At 42.9% G+C, this 24,429-nt stretch overlaps 1 protein-coding gene across 1 annotated transcript in view; it reads right to left on the reverse strand.

Moving 5' to 3' along the window:
• LOC126263032 (farnesyl pyrophosphate synthase-like) overlaps window positions 1-24,429 on the reverse strand; it is a 258,758-nt gene that overhangs the window by 1,915 nt on the left and 232,414 nt on the right. The window contains exons 6-7 of the mRNA XM_049960000.1: window positions 13,148-13,225; window positions 7,337-7,468 (exon numbers count right to left, since the gene is read on the reverse strand). Of these exons, the coding sequence (XP_049815957.1) occupies window positions 7,337-7,468; window positions 13,148-13,225 (210 nt within the window). The remainder of the gene's footprint in view (window positions 1-7,336; window positions 7,469-13,147; window positions 13,226-24,429) is intronic.

Below are 24,429 nucleotides of genomic sequence, written 5' to 3' on the forward strand. Positions count from 1 at the left end.
GATGTGATAATCACTCCCAAAAAAGTGATCGCATCGGACGGACGAACGGACAGATAATAATTGTCTGAAAATAAAAAAAATTAAAATTTTCTCTGGAGGGAAGACTTGAACCAAGGACCTCTAGCTACACAGCTGCTCACCCTAACCACGGGAACACGGCGCTTCTCAGCCGAGAGTCTCCTTGATGTTGCCTATGTTGCGCATGGATTACTCAGTTTGTATACTTTGCTAATTTTTTTCATAGTTCCACACAACTTCTTCCTGTTTTATCGATTGATCTGTGTTCAGTTTTTCAAGGCCTATCCACTGTACCAACTTATAACTAAATCTGAGGGGGGTGCGATGGGGAGGTTCCCTTGTTAGTATGAACATCACGAAATACATAGACAACCAGTAACTACATGAGTTTTATTTCATTAACGGAAGCGGAACGGTAAAGCTACGATTTACGTTTCATACAAAGTGTCATGATATATGAGTACGTGGTTTGCAGGAACCTAAGAATACAGGTTGAATTACTATGACTGAAGCGGTCAGTAAATATATTTATAACATTGTTTGTCGAAAACTTTTGTCACGTTGTTCGGTAACAAACTTCTAAGCTTGTTGCTGTCAGCCGACATTCCGCTGTTGAAGTATAAAACAAGACGTGTATTTCCCCCTTCGAGACTTGACAGTGTCGAACGTTCGATATGTATCGCTCGCAGTGGGTCTGCAACTTCGATGCGCACCGATTCTTGGAAATTACCGAGAGATGGTTAAGAATTAACTGGGAGAGATACGTGAGTTCTCCTATCCCTCATGTTTCTACCTTTTGCCTACGAGAAAAAGGCTTTCCCTCGGCCTCCGACTCTAAAAGAACACCGTTGTCAGTAGTATCTACAGTCATTTAGTCCAATCAGCATCAGGCTGTATCGCCAATGTGGTAAGAGTGGTTGGTTCACACGACTAGGTTACGTTCAAAATGGAACATCACATCGGAATACAAACCACGACATGGACGAAAAATTAAACAAATGTATTTCCATGTGTTCAATGACTGTAAAACAATTGCAGAGAGTAGTACTCAAACCCCATGATAGACCAGGACTAGTCTCTTCACTCATTTTAAAACAAGGAAAGAAAACAACGAGCAAAGGAGAACCGTAAGCAAAGCACTGTTTGGTAATATCTGCGGCATAAATGCTTGCTTAGGTTGCCAGTGTGGAAAAGCGGTCCTTCATACCCGACCTCTAGCGATATCTTACGCAACAATAGTTCATATCACTCCCCCCACCAACTACTACCTAAAACTGCGACGTTAGATTGTCTTCATAATGCCGATATGGAAAACACAGCACTTACATGCAATTGTTTTAACTAACTCTGTTAGAAGTTGCTAAACCAAGTGCATCTAAGTGCGTGTTTTCTATACTGGAAAGTAATCGATCCGGTTCCTTATAGAATCAGTTCTTATACAATGCTGGAGCGATGCCAGCAAGTAGCTGCACCTGCTTCAAAACGTAAAATGCCTGTAAATACAAACCATCTGAAGATGAACCTTCAGTGGCTCACAAACTAATTAATGGAAGAATCTCTCTTTTTTATATAAAAAAAAGCTGTTGATGAGTGTAATATTAATTCAAAGCATTCGCTCTTTTAACCATAGCTGCAGATTCATCGCCAGTTATGTACGAAATAAATTTAAAGATCTTGATAAGACTTCAAATTAGTCCAAATACTGCAATCGTTTTTAATGTTAATCACTCTGAAATTGTCCATTTCACGAAAGGAAAAAAATGACTACAATCAGTCAACACATGAAACTATCGGGTTTTCTCAGTTTGCGGTGATGAGAAATGGAATAATCAAGTTGGTTCATAGAATACTTAGGCTCATTGATAGGATACTGGGTAAATGCAATTAGTCTGCAAAGGAGGTTCCTTACATAACAATCGTGTAGTCCATGACATATACTGGCACGACAACTATCTCCTTAAGCGACGTGACAAAACAGTCAGTCTAGATCACACCTAATATTTGTTTATTTGGTAACTAGTTTCAGACAAAAATTTACCAGCTGCAAATTGGTGAAACAAACAGCCAGGCAAAGACACGTAGAGAAGGGCGCCAATGGTAGCTAGGACGGCTGGAATAGTGAGCGTGTGCCCTTTGGCGTCCTATTCAAGCATCCTTGTTTGGCTGTACGTAACGCCTATGTTACACACTCTGGCAAGATGTACCCATTGTAATAGTTATTTATAATGCACAAAGGGGGTGGTTTCTTCAGATTCTAGCAGCTACCATCGGACTTTTAAATTTTTAATGTCCTTTTAAGTATTTTAAATATATTTGTGGACTATAATCAATGTTATGTTTACACGTACAATATGAGGTTAGTTTCTATTGTGCACACGATGTTTGCTAGTTCCTTTGCTCATTGCTGTACTCTAATAATCACGTGTGGAAGAGTGAGCGGAGCTTTCTCATTGTAACTCCTAGCATCTACATGCTAGTCAGCAAATGTTGACTGGTAGCTTTTGGTACGTCGAACAGCTCTGTGTATCGTCTCTTAAAGTCACCAAGGATACAACCATATTTTATCATGTTGCTGTAATTTAGTTTGTCTGTTGATTAGCTTGTAATACTTGGCTCATTGTATCAATTTTAGAGTCCGTTGTCTTAAGATGATCATGTTTGACTAAAACCAATTAGCAAAATACGAGTAAATAAACATTAGTTGCGATCGAGACTGTCTTTGTTATACCATCCTATAATATTGCTCAAGAGTGTGGGACCATGCCAGATAGGACTAACAGGAGATACCGAATGTATACAATGAAAACCAGCAGGTATGAACACAGGTTTTTTCGTCCATGGGAAAGCATCACAGAGATGCCGAAAAAAATGACGGAATTGGCAGACGCTTGAACGAAGATGCCAACTGTCTCACGAAAGCCTTCTTACAAAGTTTCAAGAACCATAGTAAGTGAGGAAGCTAGGATATATAAGGGGCAGTCAAATGAAAACAAGGTAGATAGGAAAAAAGTAAGTAAATTTTCCATTATTTCAAAAGTAATCGCCATAATTGTTAATAAATGTATCCCCTGTGAGACAATACGGCCAGTACCTTCACGAGAAAAAGTGTGCACTGCCTATGGAACCATGATGTACCCAGACGTGCACCTCTTAATCCGAAGCAAAGCGACAGCCACAAACGTCTTTCTGCAGGACGCTAGAAAATATGAAAATCGCATGGGGAGAGATCGCGACTGTAAGGTGGATACGTGAGTGACTGTAAGGTGGGTATGTGAGTGCTTGCAAGCGAAACTTCAGCAGCGTTATCGAAACAATCTTGGCAACATGTTGGCGGGCGCTGTAGAACGAGGCCGTTGATTTGCTTTGGACGAAGAGCTGTACGCTAGGATACAGCCATTGTTCCGTAGGCAACCGAACGCATTTTCCATGAAGGCATTGGCCATCTTGTTTCACAGTGCGACAAATATAGTAACATTTGTGGCGATTACTTTTTGAATTAATAAACACATTTACTTACTTGTTCTCTATTTGTTTCATTTTCATTTGACTGCCCCTTATACTACGGAAACCTAAGTATCGCTCCTGTAGGGACCGCGAAGTTAAAATTAGATTAATTAAAATGAGGTGACAAAATTTGGAAATTGGGGTAAGTTCCTACGGGACAAAACTGCTGGGTATAGCGATATGCACATATACAGATGGCAGTAGTATCGCGCACACAAGGTATAAAAGGGCATTGCATTGGCGGAGCTGTCATTTGTACTCGGATGTTTCATTTGAACGGGTTTCCGACGTTATTATGGCCGAACGGCTGGAATTAGCAGACTTTGAACAGGGAATGGAAGTTCGAGCTAGACGCAAGGGCCATTCCATTTTGGAAATCGTTAGGGATTTCAATGTACCGAGATCCACAGTGTCAAGAGTGTACTGAGAATATCAGATTTTAGGCAGTACTTGTCACCACGGACGACGCAGTGGCCGACGGCCTTCACTTAACGACCGAGAGCAGCAGCGTTTGGGTAGAGTTGTCAGTACTAAGAGACAAGCGACACTGCGAGAAATAACTGCAAAAACTATTGTGGGACGAAGAAAGAACGTGTATGTTAAGACAGTGTGGCGAAATCTGACGTTAATGGACTACATCAGCAGACGACGCGACTGGCTTCGCTAACAGCACAACATCGCCTGCAGCGTCTTTCCTGGGCTCGTGAGCATATCGTGTGGACCCTTCAGGACTGGAAAACCATGGCTTGGTCAGATGAGTCCCGATATCATTTGGTAATAGCTGATGGTAGGGCTCGAGTGTCTCACAGACGACACGAAACCATGGACACAAGTTGTCAAAAAGGCAGTGTGCAAGTTGGTTGTGGCTCCATAATGGTGTGGGATGTGTTTACAAGGAAAGGGCTGGATCTTCTGGTCCAACTGAACTGATGATAAACTGGAAATGATTATGTACGTCTTTTTGGAGACCATTTACAGCTATTCATCGACTTCATGTTCCCAAACAACAATGGATTTTTATGGATGCTAATGTGCCATGTCACCAGGGCACTATTGTTCGCGATTGGTTGGAAGAATATTATGGACAGTTCGAGCGCGTGATGTGGCCACCCAGATCTCCCGACATGAATCCCTTCGATCATTTATGGGACCTAATCGAGAGGTCAGTTCGTGCGGAAACTCTTGCACTGCTAATACTTTCGCAGTTAGGGCGGTTATACAGTCAGCATGGCTCAGATTCCTGCAGAGGACTTCCAACTACTTGTTTTCCAGAAGGCTTTTGATACCGTTCCTCACAAGTGACTGTTAATCAAATTGCGAGCATATGGAGTTCAAATGGTTCAAATGGCTCTGAGCACTATGGGACTCAACTGCTGAGGTCATTAGTCCCCTAGAACTTAGAACTAGTTAAACCTAACTAACCTAAGGACATCACAAACATCCATGCCCGAGGCAGGATTCGAACCTGCGACCGTAGCGGTCTTGCGGTTCCAGACTGCAGCGCCTTTAACCGCACGGCCACTTCGGCCGGCCAGCATATGGAGTATCGTCTCAGTTGTGTGACTGGATTCGTGATTTCCTCTCAGATAGGTCACAGTTCGTAGTGATGGACGGTAAATCATCGAGTAGAACAGAAGTGATATCTGCCGTTCCGCAAGTTAGTGTCATAGGCCCTCTGCTGTTCCTGATTTACATAAATGATCTAGGTGATAATCTGAGCAGCCCCCTTATATTGTTTGCAGATGACGCTGTAATTTACCGTCTAGTAAAATCATCAGACGATCAATCCCAATTAGAAGATGATCTAGAGAGAATTTCTGTATGGTGCGAAAAGTGGCAATTGGCACTAAACAAAGAAAAGTGAGAGGTCATCCATATGGGTACTAAAAGAAATCCGCTAAATTTTGGGTATACGATAAATCGCACAAATCTAAGGGCTGTCAATTCGACTAAATATCTAGGAATTACAATTACGACCAACTTAAATTGGAAAGATCACTTAGATAATATTGTGGGGAACGCGAAACAAAGACTGCGCTTTGTTGGCAGAACACTTAGAAGATTTGAAAAACCCACTAAAGAGACAGCCTACACTTGTCCTTCCTCTTCTGGAATATCGCTGCACGGTATGGGATTCTTACCAGGTAGGATTAACGGAGGATATGAAAAAGTGCAAAGAAGAGCAGCTCGCTTCGTGTTATCGCGCAATGAGGGGAGAGTGTCACTGATATGATACACTAATTGGGGTTGCAGTCACTGAAACAAAGGCGGTTTTCTTTGCGGCGAGATCTACTTACGAAATTTCAATCGCCACCTTTGCCTTCCGAATGCAAGAATATTTTGTTGACACCCACGTACGTAGGGAGAAATGATCATCATAATAAAATAAGAGAAATCAGAGTTCGAACAGAAAGATTTAGGCGCTCCTTTTTCCTACGCGCCATTGGAGAGTGGAATGGTAGAGAAATAGTATGAAAATAGTTCGACGAACCCTCTGCCAGGTACTTAAGTGTGAATTTCAGAGTAATCCTGTAGATGTTGAATCCATGCCACGTCGAGTTGGTACAATATGCTGGGCTAAATGAGGTCCAATGCTATATTAGGTGGTGGACTTTTGTCACCTCACTGTATAGCGCATTCACAGACATGCAAGCGATAATCTTCCCGCACCCCATACACAAATAGACCATAATAATAGTGTCGCAACGTGGTTTGCCATACCGCGGTTGTTGTTGTTGTTGTTGTTCAGTCCCGAGATTGGTTTGATGCAGCTCTCCATGCTACTCTATCCTGTGCAAGCTTCATCATCTCCAAGTACCTACTGCAACCTACATCCTTCTGGATCTGTTTAGTGTATTCATCTCTTGGTCTCCCTCTACGATTTTTACCCTCCACGCTGCCCTCCAACACTAAATTGGTGATCCCTTGATGCATCAGAACATGTCCTACCAACCGATCCCTTCTTCTAGTCAAGTTGTGCCACAAACTTCTCTTCTCCCCAATCCTATTCAATACCTCCTCATTAGTTATATGATCTACCTAGCTAATCTTCAGCATTCTTCTGTAGCACCACATGTTGAAACCTTCTATTCTCTTCTTGTCCAAACTAGTTATCGTCCGTGTTTCACTTCCATACATGGCTACACCCATACAAATACTTTCAGAAACGACTTCCTGACACTTAAATCTATATTCGATGTTAACAAATTTCTCTTCTTCAGAAACGCTTTCCTTGCCATTGCCAGTCTACATTTTATATCCTCTCTACTTCGACCATCATCAGTTATTTTGCTCCCCAAATAGGAAAACTCCTTTACTACTTTAAGCCTCTCATTTCCTAATCTTATTCCCTCAGCATCATCCGATTCTATTCGACTACATTCCATTATCCTCGTTTTGCTTTTGTTGATGTTCATCTTATATCCTTTCAAGACACTATCCATTCCGTTCAACTGCTCTTCCAAGTCCTTTGCTGTCTCTGACAGAATTACAATGTCATCGGCGAACCTCAAAGTTTTTATTTCTTCTCCATGGATTTTAATACATACTCCGAATTTTTCTTTTGTTTCCTTTACTGCTTGCTCAATATACAGATTGAAAAACATCGGGGAGAGGCAACAACCCTATCTCACTCCCTTCCCAACCACTGCTTCCCTTTCATGTCCCTCGACTCTTATAACTGCCGTCTGGTTTCTGTACAAATTGTAAATAGCCTTTCGCTCCATTTATTTTACCCCTGCCACCTTCAAGGTACTGACAACAATTCTGTACACCACTGCCTCGGTATTGCAGGGAGTGCCGCAGCTCTGCGTACCTGCATGAAGCGGCGCTGCTGGTCGGACGCCCTCTGCAGGGCGACGACTGCCAGCCAGGTGCACTTGCCGTCCTGGATATCCGTGCCGGGGCCCACCAGCGCGGGGTCGCCGTAGCAGTCCAGGAAGTCGTCCTGCAACACCGACGTCTCATCGTTCATTTTGCAAAATAAGTTATTACATTCGTGTACCAAGACACTGACAGAAATGGAAAGTATTAGGTAACGAAACACCAGTCCAACATTTAGCGAAATTTGTGGAAATGTACATGCAGTAGGGAGTGTTACATTAAGCTTTCATTCCACTCCGAACTAATGCCCACCATAACCAGTATCAGTATTGGCCATCCTGAGCTTATATTTCAGAAACATAATGTCGGCCTTTACACGGCGAGAGTACCTACTGCTTGTCTTCGTGCTTTACAAACCCTACCTTGGCCAGCAATGTCGGTGGATCTCTCCCGAACTGAGAACGTTTGGAGCATTATGGGAAGGGCCCTCCAACCAACTCGGGGTTTTGACGGTGTAACTCTCCAACTGGACAGAACATGGCAAGATATCCCCCAGAAGGACATCCAACAACTCTATGAATCAATGCCAAGCCGAATAACTGCATGCATAACGGTAACAGGTGGACCAATGCGTGATTGACTTGCTCCACTTGTGAAGCTCTTTCTCTTGAATTGATTATCCAGTCTTTCTGAAATTGTAATCATTTGTCTGTCTGTCCGCGTATACTAAGTCTAGCGATTTCCGTTCCAGTCAGATAATTCCTTCGCGGTGCGTCTTTTTGGTTCAAATGGCTCTGAGCACTATGGGACTTAACATCCGAGGTCATCAGTCCCCTAGAACTTAGGACTACTTAAAACTAACTGACCCAAGGACATCACACACAGCCATGCCTGAGGCAGGATTCGTAAGTGCGACCGTAGCGGTCGCCTGGTCCCAGACTGAAGCGCCTAGAACCGCTTGGCCACAAGGGCCGGCGCGTCTTTTTCTAGCGTCTACATTAATTGCTGTTCCTTGTGCTCTTCGTAAGGCTTTTCAAAATAAATCTTAATTTCGTGAATGTGGAAATGCATTGTTTTCGCTACTAATTGTGATAAACCTTGCGTAAAAATTTTGCACTATGGGCGCCTCTGGCCCCTTCTAAGCCTGACGTCTCAAGCGGCCGCTTGTGCAGCTTGAACCTTAAACCGGCCGTGTAATTATCTTGCCGGAATATACCATTTGGTACACTGGTAACAGAGGGGTCGCCTCAGGGATTTCCCACTCCTGCTACATACTGGCGAACATTCAGTCATTTTTCAACAGTTATAAAATCAGCGATGTTGTCATGTCCAATAGCTCCCTACAACTTGATTCCAGGAGTTGGATTTGAGAATCGCTGCTTCCTGTGACCTTTAACCGGACCATCAACAGACACGCCGTTCAGTATGTTCAAATGTGTGTGAAACCTTATGGGAGTTAACTGCTAAGGTCATCAGTCCCTAAGCTTACACACTACTTAACCTAAATTATCCTAAGGACAAACACACACATCCATGCCCGAGGGAGGACTCGAACCTCTGCCGGGACTAGCCGCACTGTCTATGACTACAGCGCCTAAGACCGCTCGGCTAACCCCTCGCGGCGCCGTTCAGTAGCCCACTTCGCTGTGACTGTACAGAACGCAAGTCTTTGTTGTGTGTGGTTTGGTGTGGGTACTAAACAACGCGTGGTAACTCGAGATCTTGACCCAGTTTCAGTTAGTTTGTTCCCGACTGTCTGTGGTTACATTCTGCCAGTATTTAAGCTGTAGTCATCTGTCCTTTTGTTAGGATCAGTAGAACAATCCTACGATCTTCTCGTGCCGTAGTCTTTGAGAAAGCTCCTGTGCCTACTCTTTTTGCCACACGTCCTGAGTTCATCTCGTTACCACTATTTCTACTGCATTGCACTACAAACAGCTGTCTGTCTAACCTATAGTTCTGACGCACCCACGCCCATGAGCAAGCCCTGTTGCGGCCTCCACTGAAAAGTTCTATTAACGTCAGGCACATTTGAAGGCCATCGCGTACTTGCATTATTCTTCATCTTTAAGGAATGGCCTTTTTCTCTCCTGAAAATAAGCTAGCTTAAAAAAGTAAATCAGTTATCCACCTGAAAATTCTTTTGAACACCTCAGTGCTTTAGTAGGCACGGACAGGAGGTGGTGTGCCATCGCCTTCCTCCTACCTCTGAACTGAGCCAGTTGTAGGTGGTTTAATGTGGAATCCGAACCACGGTGCAGCCTGGCATTTTTAATATCAGCAAACATTGCCAGAGATGAAAGAAATGACAAGTGACAGAATAAAATACTACAGTTGATCGAGGATCGAATCCAAGGCCTTTGGATTTGCAGCCAGGTACTTCACCACTGAGCCACAGCACCATGGCCAAGCTAACATAAGCATTAAATTTTAGTCAACATATCCCACAGGCACAGAAATTTTGGTAGCGCTCCGTCAAGTCGTTCAAGATGTAACACTTCCTATATCTGGCGATGTATACCAAATATGGCACTTTGTATAGAACTACGCTTTGTGAGAAGTGGCGACGGTAAAACTGTCTTCAACACGAGGGTCGTTTTGAGCAATGCAATGCTTTAGAAGACATGATCCTATTGTGTACCTCCAAAACTTGAACTAATTTGAATAGCGAGTTATCGGTGGATCTAAACTTAACGTGGGCCCCCATCAACGGTGCAAAATGGCATTTTTCACCTTAACAGATACTTGCCAGATGTGAAAGAAGGTAAGAATAGATATTATGAAATGTAATGAACTATGCTTTTCTTCTTCTTTGACTTATCTATATTGCGACAGAAATAGGCTGCATCCTCTTCACTTCCCTCTGCCCCGTGTCCTATGCTTCTCCTTTAACCTACTAATTACTTCCTCCTTTTTTAGCAGCATTCAGCATTCCAGTCTTTCTTCTTCCTTTCCATGTCTTCCTAGCAAACTTTCTTTCGATGATTCTTTGTTGTGGTCAATTTCTTCGCGGTATATGTCTCATCCAAGTGTTTTCTTCATTATCTTATTCTAACTCTCTTATTCTCAGAAGCACTTCTTTATTTGTCATTCTGTCAGTCTATTTCACTTTTAGCACTTCTCTCCACAAAAACCTATCAAACTATCCAACGCCCCCGAATGATTTTAGAAGTTCCAAAGGAATGTTATTTATGCCTTCCGCCTTATTTGGTTGCAAGTCTTCCAAAGTTGTGTTAAACTCTAATACTGGATCTCCTACATCTTCCATACCACTCCCATTTCTTCTTCTATCACTTCATCTGACAGTTCCTACGCCTCCTAGAGGCCTTCAATATACTCTTTCAACCTATCCGCTCTCTCCTCTGACTTTAATAGCGGAATTCCCATGCCACTCTTAATGTCGGATCCCTTGCTTTTTAATTTCATCGAAGGTTATGTTGGCTTAAAAAATGTGCTGAATCATTCCTTTTAATGACCATTTCATTTTTTATTTCTCCATATTTATCCTGAAGATACTTCACCTTGTCTTCTTTATATCCTATTTATTTTATTCCCTCTCCTCTGTATGAACTACAATTTTTCTACTTTTAGCGTCGTGTTTATTATGCGAGACGTGTGTGGGAGAAGTCAGTATGTTCCTCGAATTATTTAGGAATGTGGATCTCAGAATTCTATAATTAAGACTCTCCACAACGCAATCTTCGCCTCTTGCAGCTTGTTGAGATTACAGATACGCTCACGCTGACAGAACAAACCATTGCGGATATTCTAGCTCTCCTTTGTATGAGGGTTTGCTGAAACGTAATGCCTCCGAATTTCTTGTGTGAAAAATCGTAAAGCTTTTTAAATAAAACAAATGTTATTAAAATGCAACATCTTTATTCTTCGGGTCTACATATTTATTTCTCAATACTGTCATCCTGGCGGCGAACATATTTCTCCAACGAGAGACAGGTTTGTTGAGACCGTCACTGTAGTTGGTTTGCCTTTGTTGACGGAGCAACAGCCTCACCTTTGCTTGCACCGTTTCATCACATTCCAAGTGAAGTCGTAGAAGATATCCTTTAAGTGTTGGAAACAAATGAAAATCGGCTGGGTTCAAGACAAGATTGTATAGAGGATGATCGATGACAGTAAACCCAATGCTTCGGATTGTTGCTGGTCACATCGTTCGTGTGTGGTCTGGCATTTTCATGCTGAAGGAGAGAGTGTTCCATGTGCGGACGAACACTCTGAATTTTCTTATGCTCTGACATAGTTACGTTACATACCGCCATGTTACATGCTTCAGTTGGGAGCCCTGTAACGAGAGAGGGCTGGCCGGCCGCGGTGGTCTAGCGGTTCTAGGCGCTCAGTCCGGGGCCGCGCGACTGCTACGGTCGCAGGTTCGAATCCTGCCTCGGGCATGGATGTGTGTGATGTCCTTAGGTTAGTTAGGTTTAAGTAGTTCTAAGTTCTAGGGGACTGATGACCATAGATGTTAAGTCCCATAGTGCTCAGGGCCATTTGAACCATTTCAAAGAGGGCTGCAAATATCCGGACATGAAGAATAAAGGCGTAAAATGTTAATAACGTTTGTTTTATTTAAAAAGCTTGAAGAGTTTTCACATAAAAATTCTGAGGCATTACTTTTCGCCGGCCGGTGTGGCCGAGCGGTTCTAGGCGCTTCAGTCTGGAACCGCGCGACCGCTACGGTCGCAGGTTCGAATCCTGCCTCGGGCATGGATGTGTGTGATGACCGCAGGTTAGTTAGGTTTAAGTAGTTCTAAGTTCCAGTGGACTGATGATCTCAGATGTTAAGTCCCATAGTGCTCAGAGCCATTACTTTTCAGCGCCCTCGGATTTCTTATTTCTTGCACATGGCTTACATTTTCTATTGTCGAACTCAACTTCCTACATATCCAAAAGATTTTACGAGTTCTAAGTTTTTTTTTTTCTTTTCAATGATATTACGACGCCACAGTTCCACTGACTGATTTACATCATCTTAGTCTTTACTTCATTTATCTTCATTCCACACTATTTTTCTCTAACACTTGCAGCCTCTCCATCACAAATTGTACTTCTTCCCCTGATTCAGCCAACATTGCTTGATCATCTGTGTACTCTCGTAATTGTAGTTATCCCTTCTCTTCATACCGTTATGCCCCTTGTTTTACCAGTGCACTGTATTGTGCATAGAATTATAGCCAGTTGTGATATTGCTGTAATTCAGTTTAACCTCTCCAATAAATAAGGTGACCTCTGGTTAATACTGGCTGTATGTAAGATGCATCCTCAAGACAGTAAATGTTACCTAAAAAACCCATCTACTTTACAAAAATATTCTAGTACGACACTTATATTTGCAAGAGCGAGAGACTAACATATGACTAGAACAAAGGAATTTGGAGGTATTATTATCTAACAGTATTATCATTAAACTAGATATTATTACGTAGTTCGCATGAAGTGATCTCTCATTCAATGTTAAAGAAAAACCACACACATAATATTTAGTTCTTATAGATTTATTAAACGATCTGAATTTAGTAAAAGGAACAAAATATTCAAAATGTTTTGGCATGCATATGATAGAGAATTTGTTTAAAAAAACAGCTGTATACCATTAAAGAGCATTCATCTGAAACTTTAAAAGAGCTGTCTAATAGTGAGGAAAGCACATTGAAGGTATATTTAAGTATTCCAGTACACAAAACACCTGAAGAATTCAGATTGACGTAAATCACAACTTCTTTCATCCTAAATTTGTGTAACTGAACACACAGAATTTGAAAATCTTCCAAAGTGGTCAGATACCTACCATGACCTGGTAGAATTTTCCCATCTCCATCAGAATTGTCTTGGCCTGCCTGTGGATCTCCGGGTCCTGGATACCAGCCTGTAAAAAATATGACAAAAACTGATGAGAATGCGGCTATACAATCATTATCTCTCGCTGAGTCATTATACTTAACCAAATTAATAAATATAAATAAATATTATCCAAATTTTCAAACATAGAAAATATTAGAGGAATATAAAACCAGAACACTGCATATATATTGTTTGCACGATTTGTGACTATTGTTAGAATGCTTAGACAATTTTCAGACTGATTTGGAGGGATTTGGAAATAGTTGAAGATAACTATATTGTATAATTGATAACATCCTGGCTTGCAGTTTTTTTTCATTGTTATCTTTCTGTACAGTCACAAAGTAATGATGAGAAAATAAAGATTTAATAATTATCAAATCATACAAATTAAACTGTTTATCTCATTGTTATCTTACTAAATAGTCCCGAAATTCTCAAGATAAAGTATTGACTATTGTCTAAACAGCCAAATAGGCAAAAATTGAGAAATGCTGTAACTGTATTAGAGTTAGTCTCAATACTTGCAACTTATTTACTGATTAAAAGCCGTGAACAAAACCATATGTATTATTCAAAGAGACTAAATACCATTTGGCAATGTAATGATGCAGATTTTAAGGGTTAAGAAGATCATATGAAGACAAGTAAGTGAATATATTTTTCATTATACTGGGTAGCTATAATTAAACTTTGACTACCTGAGAAAGCATCCATGAAAATCGAGTGATAGTAGGACAATGGAACTCTGTGGAAATATTTGTAAGGGTATGCAGAAGAGAAATGACGTTGAAACCATTGAAAGAAACGTATTTTAATTTCCACTTGAGAGAGTAACATTGGTTAACTGCGTACCATGTTCACGTTCCAGGTTACAACCGTTGCTCTATGAGACGGCCATCTGCATCCAGGACAACCTGGAACCGCACTGGAGATACCATTTCACAACTTCTCGCAGCACTTTTCGAACGGTGGACCATGGAATGTTCAACTTTCGTGTCATAGCTCGTTCACTACTTCCACGTCACACATTGCGACCGGCATTCTCATCCATGGCACAGTATCTTCTTCAACAATTTTTGCCGCAGTTGGCTGTCGACCTCTTCTAGGAGCAAGTTCCAAATCGCCATTTAATTCGAACTTCCGAACCACGTTCTTCAACCCGGGCGAGGAAAGAGGACCTCTAGTCGATACTTTGGAAGAGCAGCAGCACTACCGATGATGTTTTGATGAAACAGCGTTACGAGCTAAGCGCTGCTCAGTGCTCACCTTATCCAGACCCATGTCGACTGTCTGCAACTGCAATGCACACCGTGCTTGTCTTACAGCGCCACGTCGCCCTACCAGTAGCGGCGCCTAACGGCAAGTCATGACACTAACACTACTCGTACTAACGACACAAATCTTACGCCGCCCAGTCTGAACATCACTTTTATAAAGTTGGGTACCAATACAATAAAGAGTTTTCCGTGTACTTGCCCTCAAGTAGCGGAAGTTTAATTAGAAGAACCATGTATTTGGGAAAGCGTTTGAAGGAAATATCTCACAGGCAGCAAGAAATGGCTTTCTAATGTCAATGCTTATTAATATTTTTTATCGAATGTTTATTGTGCCAGTCATAAAATAACTTGGTATTCTTACAGATTGAATGAACTCAGTCTAACGAACAGAATGTAATGTAATGTTATCTAATAACCAGTAAGTATTAGTGAGGAGTAGTTGTACTTTCATATGACAGAGTTTACTTCCACTTCAAAGAATTTGACCGATGCTGTCTGTAACAGTTTTTGAAAGCTAGTAGCAGTGCTTTCGTATAGGCTTCCAACGAGAACGTGTTAAATGTTAGCAGGCAACTGACGGAAGTATTACTGAGGTTTCACAGAAACGACTGGAAGGTCGACGTGTGCGGCCTTGTTTATTTGTCAGATAATACATCTACATCTACATCTATACTCCGCGAGCCACCTTACGGTGTGTGGCGGAGGGTACTTATTGTACCACTATCTGATCCCCCCTTCCCTGTTCCATTCACGAATTGTGCGTGGGAAGAACGACTGCTTGTAAGTCTCCGTGTTTGCTCTAATTTCTCGGATCTTTTCGTTGTGATCATTACGCGAGATATATGTGGGCGGTAGTAATATGTTGCCCATCTCTTCCCGGAATGTGCTCTCTCGTAATTTCGATAATAAACCTCTCCGTATTGCGTAACGCCTTTCTTGAAGTGTCCGCCACTGGAGCTTGTTCAGCATCTCCGTAACGCTCTCGCGCTGACTAAATGTCCCCATGACGAATCGCGCTGCTTTTCGCTGGATCATGTCTATCTCTTCTATTAATCCAACCTGGTAAGGGTCCCATACTGATGAGCAATACGCAAGAATCGGACGAACAAGCGTTTTGTAAGCTACTTCTTTCGTCGATGAGTCACATTTTCTTAGAATTCTTCCTATGAATCTCAACCTGGCGCCTGCTTTTCCCACTATTTGTTTTATGTGATCATTCCACTTCAGATCGCTCCGGATAGTAACTCCTAAGTATTTTACGGTCGTTACCGCTTCCAATGATTTACCACCTATGGCATAATCGTACTGGAATGGATTTCTGCCCCTGTGTATGCGCATTATATTACATTTATCTACGTTTAGGGAAAGCTGCCAGCTGTCGCACCATTCATTAATCCTCTGCAGGTCTTCCTGGAGTACGTACGAGTCTTCTGATGTTGCTACTTTCTTGTAGACAACCGTGTCATCTGCAAATAGTCTCACGGAGCTACCGATGTTGTCAACTAAGTCATTTATGTATATTGTAAACAATAAAGGTCCTATCACGCTTCCTTGCGGTACTCCCGAAATTACCTCTACATCTGCAGATTTTGAACCGTTAAGAATGACATGTTGTGTTCTTTCTTCTAGGAAATCCTGAATCCAATCACAAACCTGGTCCGATATTCCGCAAGCTCGTATTTTTTTCACTAAACGTAAGTGCGGAACCGTATCAAATGCCTTCCTGAAGTCCAGGAATACGGCATCAATCTGCTCGCCAGTGTCTACGGCACTGTGAATTTCTTGGACAAATAGGGCGAGCTGAGTTTCACATGATCTCTGTTTGCGGAATCCATGTTGGTTATGATGAAGGAGATTTGTATTATCTAAGAACGTCATAATACGAGAACATAAAACATGTTCCATTATTCTACAACAGATTGACGTAAGCGAAATAGGCCTATAATTATTCGCATCTGATTTATGACCCTTCTTGAAAATGGGAACGACCTGCGCTTTCTTCCAGTCGCTAGGTACTTTACGTTCTTCCAGAGATCTACGATAAATTGCTGATAGAAAGGGGGCAAGTTCTTTAGCATAATCACTGTAGAGTCTTACGGGTATCTCGTCTGGTCCGGATGCTTTTCCGCTACTAAGTGATAGCAGTTGTTTTTCAATTCCGATATCGTTTATTTCAATATTTTCCATTTTGGCGTCCGTGCGACGGCTGAAGTCAGGGACCGTGTTACGATTTTCCGCAGTGAAACAGTTTCGGAACACTGAATTCAGTATTTCTGCCTTTCTTCGGTCGTCCTCTGTTTCGGTGCCATCGTGGTCAACGAGTGACTGAATAGGGGATTTAGATCCGCTTACCGATTTTACATATGACCAAAACTTTTTAGGGTTCTTGTTTAGATTGTTTGCCAATGTTTTATGTTCGAATTCGTTGAATGCTTCTCTCATTGCTCTCTTTACGCTCTTTTTCGCTTCGTTCAGCTTTTCCTTATCAGCTATGATTCGACTACTCTTAAACCTATGATGAAGCTTTCTTTGTTTCCGTAGTACCTTTCGTACATGATTGTTATACCACGGTGGAATACAACGAAAATAAACGGCTAGCTTTGGCATACTTCCGAAATCAATGTTCCTGTTATGGATAGAAGGATTATTCCTTGTGATGCTACTGTGTGAATATACGTAAAATATTTTAAGACAGTGATGTATTTGTTTTCGAGATATTCTGTGGCACGAAGAACAAAAGTAGCTGAAGTTAGCTGTGTGTGAAACCGGAAAAAGGCAGCTGATTACCTACGTAGCGGTTCTTTCTGCATATTGAGAAACGTATTCGTTTACAGGTTAGAGCAAATAACAACGCAAGCAGAGCCACGCCGAAGCTGTTGGTTGGCAGAAAGAAAGCTCGTTCTTTAACGTAAACTAAGAGCGCTGGAAGAAGCGCCGAGCTACGGGCAGCTAGGTGGCCATTTGAGGGGCTTCGTAGCGGTCCACCGGCCACGGCGTCACTGCAACCTCTGCGACCTGCATGGAGAGAGAGGTGTTTACAAACACCGAGGCCTGTCAAGGACGCGCGCCACGTGCTGTGGTTTACAAACAACTGAGGCTGGCCCGCGTGGAACGCAGCTGCTGCCGTACGAATTTGGAGGCGGCCTCTCACAAGTAACTCAATCGTTAACTCATATTAGCATGAAACAATTTTCCACGCATCTCTGTTTCACTGTGGAACATTTGCAAGCCACACATAAGCTTATTGTGTGGACGGGTCAAGTTCAGAAACTCTGTGAATTTTCCTGCATTTTTCAAGTGACTGCAAGTTTTAGTTGCTACAAGTACAGGACGTATCAAAAGGAATCATCTCATTTGGCTTGTCTATATTTCTGAAAATAATAAACATGTACTACACAGTTTGTTTTTTGATGAACGGGAAACTCAAAAAGTTTTTTTTCATACCTTTTCATAGGTGTTCAATATGTCCCCTTTGAGATGCACAGCATATGTCAATGCAGCATTCAAATTGTTCCCACACTGAAGCGAGCACGTTTTGAGTTGCAGCTTCCACAGCTGCTGTTATGCAATGTCTCAGTTCATTGATTGTTGTTGGTAATGGGGAAAGAATGGAAAAAAACTGTCATCCTTCATCTTGCCAAGAACGAAATTACAGAACTCCACACATTGTTGTTCGTCACCTTGACAAAGAGCTTGCAGCAGCTGAACTTTGTATAGTTTCACGTGTAAACGTCAACGTAACACACGCCACACAGACATCGGGGGCACGCTGAGCTGTCGAGCTGCACGGCGAACTGGTTTTTGCGGACTCCTTGTGAAACTATGGCGGATGCGTCCGACGTCTGAAGCGACACTTGGGGACGGCCCAGCGATTTACCTTTACAGAAACAACCTGTTTCTCGGAACTGTTGGTGCCATCATCTAATGCTGTAGGAAGATCGACCCCTCCATACCAATTCTGATGATGAACCATTGAGGGCGATAACAGCAAAAAATGATTCAGATGGCTCTGAGCATATGGGACTTAACTGCTGAGGTCATCCGTGCCCTAGAACTCAGAACCACTTAAACCTAAAAGTCGCGCTGAACAATTATCACTGACCCGCACTACGCAAAGCGTAGAACACAAAAAACTTCCTGTTGTCCTGACACCGTTTTTACTAGAACTGAAGTCGCCACACACTGTTGCTATCTAACGAGAACCATGTACAACTCGAGAGTTTACTTTTTCCAACAGTACATTGTTCACACACATACCTCAAATAACATAATAGATATGATTTTTTTAAAATCGGATGATTCTTTTTGATACACCCTGTGTAGTGAAGGATACAAAAAAAACCTCAAGTGTACTGCGAAATACCTTGTGGAAACTGACACAAGAACATTACATGAACTAGAATGTAAAAAATAGGGCCTACAAAGAGAAAAAGAGATGGTTCAAATATTTTTAGTAGGCATTCCAACTGTGGATCAAAGTTTCAGAAAAGAACTGAGACAGGCGCAGGTCTCTGAATGAAGCGAAAAAGGGGGGGGGGATTGTTTAAACCAACACTGTGTACTATCTTCATTACTGTATAGCCATAACTATGTTATATCCATTATTTTAGTGTTTACAAACGATCATGAACTCGCACTGTACAACGTATTTTCGGTGAGACACAGTCGGGACTAGTGTAATTCGTCGCCTGCAGCCTCTGGCCTGTCGATCATGAAGCTGTTCTGGGTCCGCGGATAAATCACGATAATCAGTCGAGTTGCCGTCCGACAGGGAGGGACGTGACCTCTGGGCGTGTCAGGGACCGTAGATCCGGCGATGGGCCTTCACATTAGTGGAAAACGAAGGTCCTGACATCATCAGGCCGCATCTGTCAAAAGTATTCGCGGAACTGACCTGCGGTTCTGGCTCGTGACAGAAATTCGATGGTTTGTGGCCAGCTGTCTCCCTCCGTAACCGAGCGCACAACGCGAAAGACCCTCATGCCGGGGACCCTGGTTCGACTCCCGGTACTGCTAGGGATTTTTCCTTGGTGGTAGGACTGAACCAGGGTCCACTGAGCCTCGGAGGCAAATTGAGAAGCTAATTGTTTGAGAGGTAGCGACTCCAAGGCCGGGACGTCGACGACGGCCAGGAGTGCGTTGTACTGATCCCATGCCCCCTCCATACCGATTCTGATGATGAACCATTGAGGGGGATAACGGCAGCTGGTCGACTATCGCATCGTCTTCAAAACCTGATCGCAGGGTTCCTTTTTTATTTAGGAAATTAGCTATTGTGTTACAAGAGTTAGGAAGAAACCAAAGCGTAAATGGGATGAGTATTCGCGATCCGTGGCTGCAGGTTTGTGGTTTTTCGTACTCCGCTGAGACTGATTATGGTGGTATACTTTTGTGTAAAAAGTAAAATAAAATTTCGAAGGTACTGCACGTGGATGCTCAAACCGGTTGGGATGTATATTGAAAAATGAGCGGCCCCCTTCCATACGGTTTGAATTTCTTCGCCAATATCTACTTCAGTTTCGTGGACAAAAATAGGCAAGATACGAAAATTACTGTGAAGGTGAAAATCCACCAACACAGTGAATAGTAAAAGACACGGTGACAGTATTAATGCGTTTTGCAATCTGCGGTAGTTTCAGTGCCGCAGGACTGTTTCTTATACAACTTTTTAACGTCACTACAAGAACGATGCCATACAGGGTGATGTAAATATTGTTACGATGCCTGATGATAGTCGGTTGATGGAAACTGGTAGAGTGAATCATCAGCTCTTAATGGATCTTAGACACGACTTTCTTGAAATATGTACGAGCTGTGGGGCACCGCCTGTACTAACTATAAAACCTCCAGTGTTTGTATAGCGCTTAAAACAACAGCCCGTGCGTGGTATTACCACGTAGAACTCCCTGCACCGCCGCTTCCGTCTCGCACCGCTTGCTACGGCGGAAACTGTTCCGTTACACTGCCATCGAGGTCCTTCGACAGAGCGCATTACTTGTGACGGGCAGCTCTTCCTAACGGTGAAATACTTCTCGAGCAACGACTCTTAGTCTTAGCATGACGTGACGAGGAATGTAGATAAAGGTGGGAGACTTCTACCAAAACTAAAGAATCTCGCCAATATATATGCATTTTGGTGAACCGGAGTTGATGACCGCGCAGTTAAGCGCCCCACAAACCAAAAATCGTCATCATCTGTGATCTGAGGCTTTCCCGGCGAATGTGCTGTATCCAAGGTTCTCGGGTGTCCAGCCGGATCCGATCGCCGAAGTTCCACGATATTTAGGCGAATAACCTGATGATGGCGGAACGATTATTCGCCGAAATATCGCAGAACTTCGACGATCGGATCCGGCTGGACACCCAAGAACCTTATTCATCAGCACCACCTGATGATGGCGGAACGGTTATTCGCCGAAATATCGTGGAACTTCGACGATCGGATCCGGCTGGACACCCGAGAACCTTGGATACGTCGTCAACATCATTTTAGGTAGAAAAGCGCAAAAACTACCTTTTGTCCCACTCTACTTATTTCTCACTAACCAATTTTCGGCATATTAGACCATTGCCAGGTAATAGCTCTTCGATCGTGACGTAAGTAGAAAACATCACATCAAGAGCTCCGAGGCCCACGAGAAAAACCGGGCGCGCCACACCACGTGACACTGCAGGTCTTACGAATGCCAGCAGCAGTCTCCGGCAGGGAGCGAGTAACTACACTACTGGCCATCAAAATTACACCACGAAGATGACGTGCTGCAGACGCGAAATTTAACCGACAGGAAGAAGATGCTGTGATATGCAAATGATTAGCTTTTCAAAGCATTCACACAAGGTTGGCGCCGGTGACGACACCTACAACGTGCAAAGTTTCCAACCGATTTCTCATACACAAACAGCAGTTGACCGGCGTTGCCTGGTGAAACGTTGTTGTGATGCCTCGTGTAAGGAGGAGAAATGCGTACCATCACGTTTCCGACTTTGATAAAGGTCGGGTTGTAGCCTATCGCGATTGCCTTTTATCGTATCGCGAATCTGCTGCTGGCGTTGGCCGAGATCCAATGACTGTTAGCAGAATATGGAATCGGTGTGTTCAGGAGGGTAATACGGAATGCCGTGCTGGATCCCAACGGCCTCGTATCACTAGCAGTCTAGATGACAGGCATCTTATCTGCATGGGTGTAACGGATCGTGCAGCCACGTCTCGATCCGTGAGTCAACAGATGGGACGTTTGCAAGACGACAACCGTCTGCACGAACAGTTCGACGACGTTTGCAGCAGCATGGACTATCAGCTCGGAGACCGTGGCTGCGGTTACCCTTGACGCTGCATCACAGACAGGAGCGCCTGCGATGGTGTACTCAACGACGAACCTGGGTGCACGAATGGCAAAACGTCATTTTTTCGGATGAATCCAGGTTCTGTTTACAGCATCATGATGGTCGCATCCGTTTTTGGCGACATCGCGGTGAACGCACATTGGAAACGTGTATTCGTCATCTCCAATCCTGGCGTATCACCCGGAGTGATGGTATGGTGTGCGATTGGTTACACGTCTCGGTCACCTCTTGTTCGCATTGATGGCACTTTGAACAGTGGACGTTACATTTCAGATGTGTTACGACCCGTGGCTCTGCCCTTCATTCGATCCCTGCGAAACCCTACATTTCAGCAGGACAATGCACGACCACATGTTGCAGGTCCTGTACTGGCCTTTCTGGACACAGAAAGTGTTCGACTGCTGCCCTGGCCAGCACATTCTCCAGATCTCTCACCAATTGAAAACGTCTGGTCATGAGGCCGAGCATCTGGCTCGTCCCAATACGCCAGTCACTACTCTTGATGAACTGTGGTATCGTGTTGAAGCTGCATGGGCAGCTGTACCTGTACACGCCAGCCAAGCTCTGTTTGACTCAATGCCCAGGCGTATCAAGGCCGTTATTATGGCCAGAGGTGGTTGTTATGGGTACTGATTTCTCAGGATCTAAGCACCCAAATTGCGTGAAAATGTAATCACATGTCAGTTCTAGTATAATATATTTGTCCAATGAATACCCATTTATCATCTGAATTTCTTCTTCTGTAGTAATTGTAATGGCCAGTAGTGTATTTCAGATGAAGTTTAATAATTCTTCCCCGCGCGTTTCAATGCACGCAACTCTCGATAGCACACGACAAAGTTAAGACCTTCAGTGGGTACTATTTCAACTGCATATTGATTTCCTTTGGACCCTGCACGAAGCCGAGGGTTCGCGAATTGTGGCGGACGAGCCGACTAGTGTGACTTCACAAGTTCGTTGCGGGGCCCGTATTTCTCGTAGGCCCCGCAGAGCTCTTTACCACAGCTTAATATCTAATATTTCACAACTAAACGTCACTCGGAAGTTTTATTTACTTACTAACAATTTGGTAAAAATATTGTCGAAATAAACAAAAAAACGCAGTTTGACTGTCACTATACTGGGAGGGAGGTTGCAGGGAAGCACTAAATTTCATACAAAAATCACATGATTTCCAATTGCTGTCTCTTTAAGTATAAGAGGCCACTACTCACAATAAGACTGAACATCAACCCGAATGTCATTGTTCATTGTGGCTTTAATCGTTAACGATTCAAGGCTCACGTTCCAACGCAAGTTCTAAAACTGTACACGGGGCGAACAAGTGCGTTACTGTGTCGATATGACGATAACAATGGCTAGGAATTTCGCCAGAATGTAGTAACCAGAGTGATCATTCTTCAGACCGGGCGAATCGGCACAGGAGTAAGACACCGAACTCGCTTTCGGGTGATTTCTCCAAACCACTTCACCTAAATGCTGGGCTGAAACCTTTGAAAAGAGCACGGCCAATTTCCTTATCTTTCCCCAATTCGTACTTGTGATTCGTCTCTAACACCCTACTGTATACGAGAGGTTAAACCCTAATATTGTTTTCCTTTTCCTTTTATCAGTACATTACATGCTGATATGATAATGGACAATTACACGACGGTCACAAAGTCTGCATTTTCTTCTCTGTCCAACAGGAAACACCTCGTTTTTGATGTGCTCGTGTGACAGGAAAACACACCAACTGACCAACAGTTAGTCTCATTGCTTCCGAGGTGCTGGAAACTATGGACGTCAGTTGTGAAGCATTTTGGTATCAAGAACGATGGCTATTCTCTTACTGCTTTGCCTCTCAACTGTGTTGATTTAGTTTTAGTTTAATTGCAGTCGTTTTTGAAGCAAACTACTGCGTCATCTTCAGGCACTGTAGCACTATGGTGCTGTGATACAGCACAGTAAATAATCCTTTTGCTCTAACTCAGCATTATCTAATGTGACAACTGTGAGTATCAAAGTTACCACGCTAGAGGATGCTGGGGCACATTAACGGGATATACTTTCGCCAGTATAGCATACACAAGACATTGCTAAAGTGCCTGAAGATGCCGCCGTAGTTTGCTTCTAAATCGATTACAAATACATTGAAACAATAAACACAGATGACTGGAAAGTAAGACAGTAATTCTCTGTTCTCCATAACAAAACCTTCGAATCTCACTAAGTAAGTAAAAATAAAACGTGGACAGGGATAAAAGCAGCCTCGCAAACAATTCATCACAAAGTCGGAATTACTAATTTTAGTTCTTGGGTAGTTACACAAAACGAGTATTTTCTGATATTATTTTCTCCGTGAGCCATATGTCGTTTTAACTAGGTCCCAATGATGCCTTCGTGCTGCTCGATACATTTATTTTGTCTTTTTCTTCAACAGTGTATTTACGTGTTATAATAACACTGTTTGTCTTGACTACAGTATTCTGTTGACTTTGCTAGACATTACGCGTTTCGGCGACACGCCATTTTCAAAGGATCTGCAACGCGATGGAGATCAATGAGAAACTTGTGATAATATCCAAAATAGTAAGTATACAATGACAAGCGAATAAAACTTGTC

The sequence above is a fragment of the Schistocerca nitens genome, chromosome 6, assembly GCF_023898315.1.
Source record: "Schistocerca nitens isolate TAMUIC-IGC-003100 chromosome 6, iqSchNite1.1, whole genome shotgun sequence".
In the NCBI taxonomy this organism is placed as follows: domain Eukaryota; kingdom Metazoa; phylum Arthropoda; class Insecta; order Orthoptera; family Acrididae; genus Schistocerca; species Schistocerca nitens.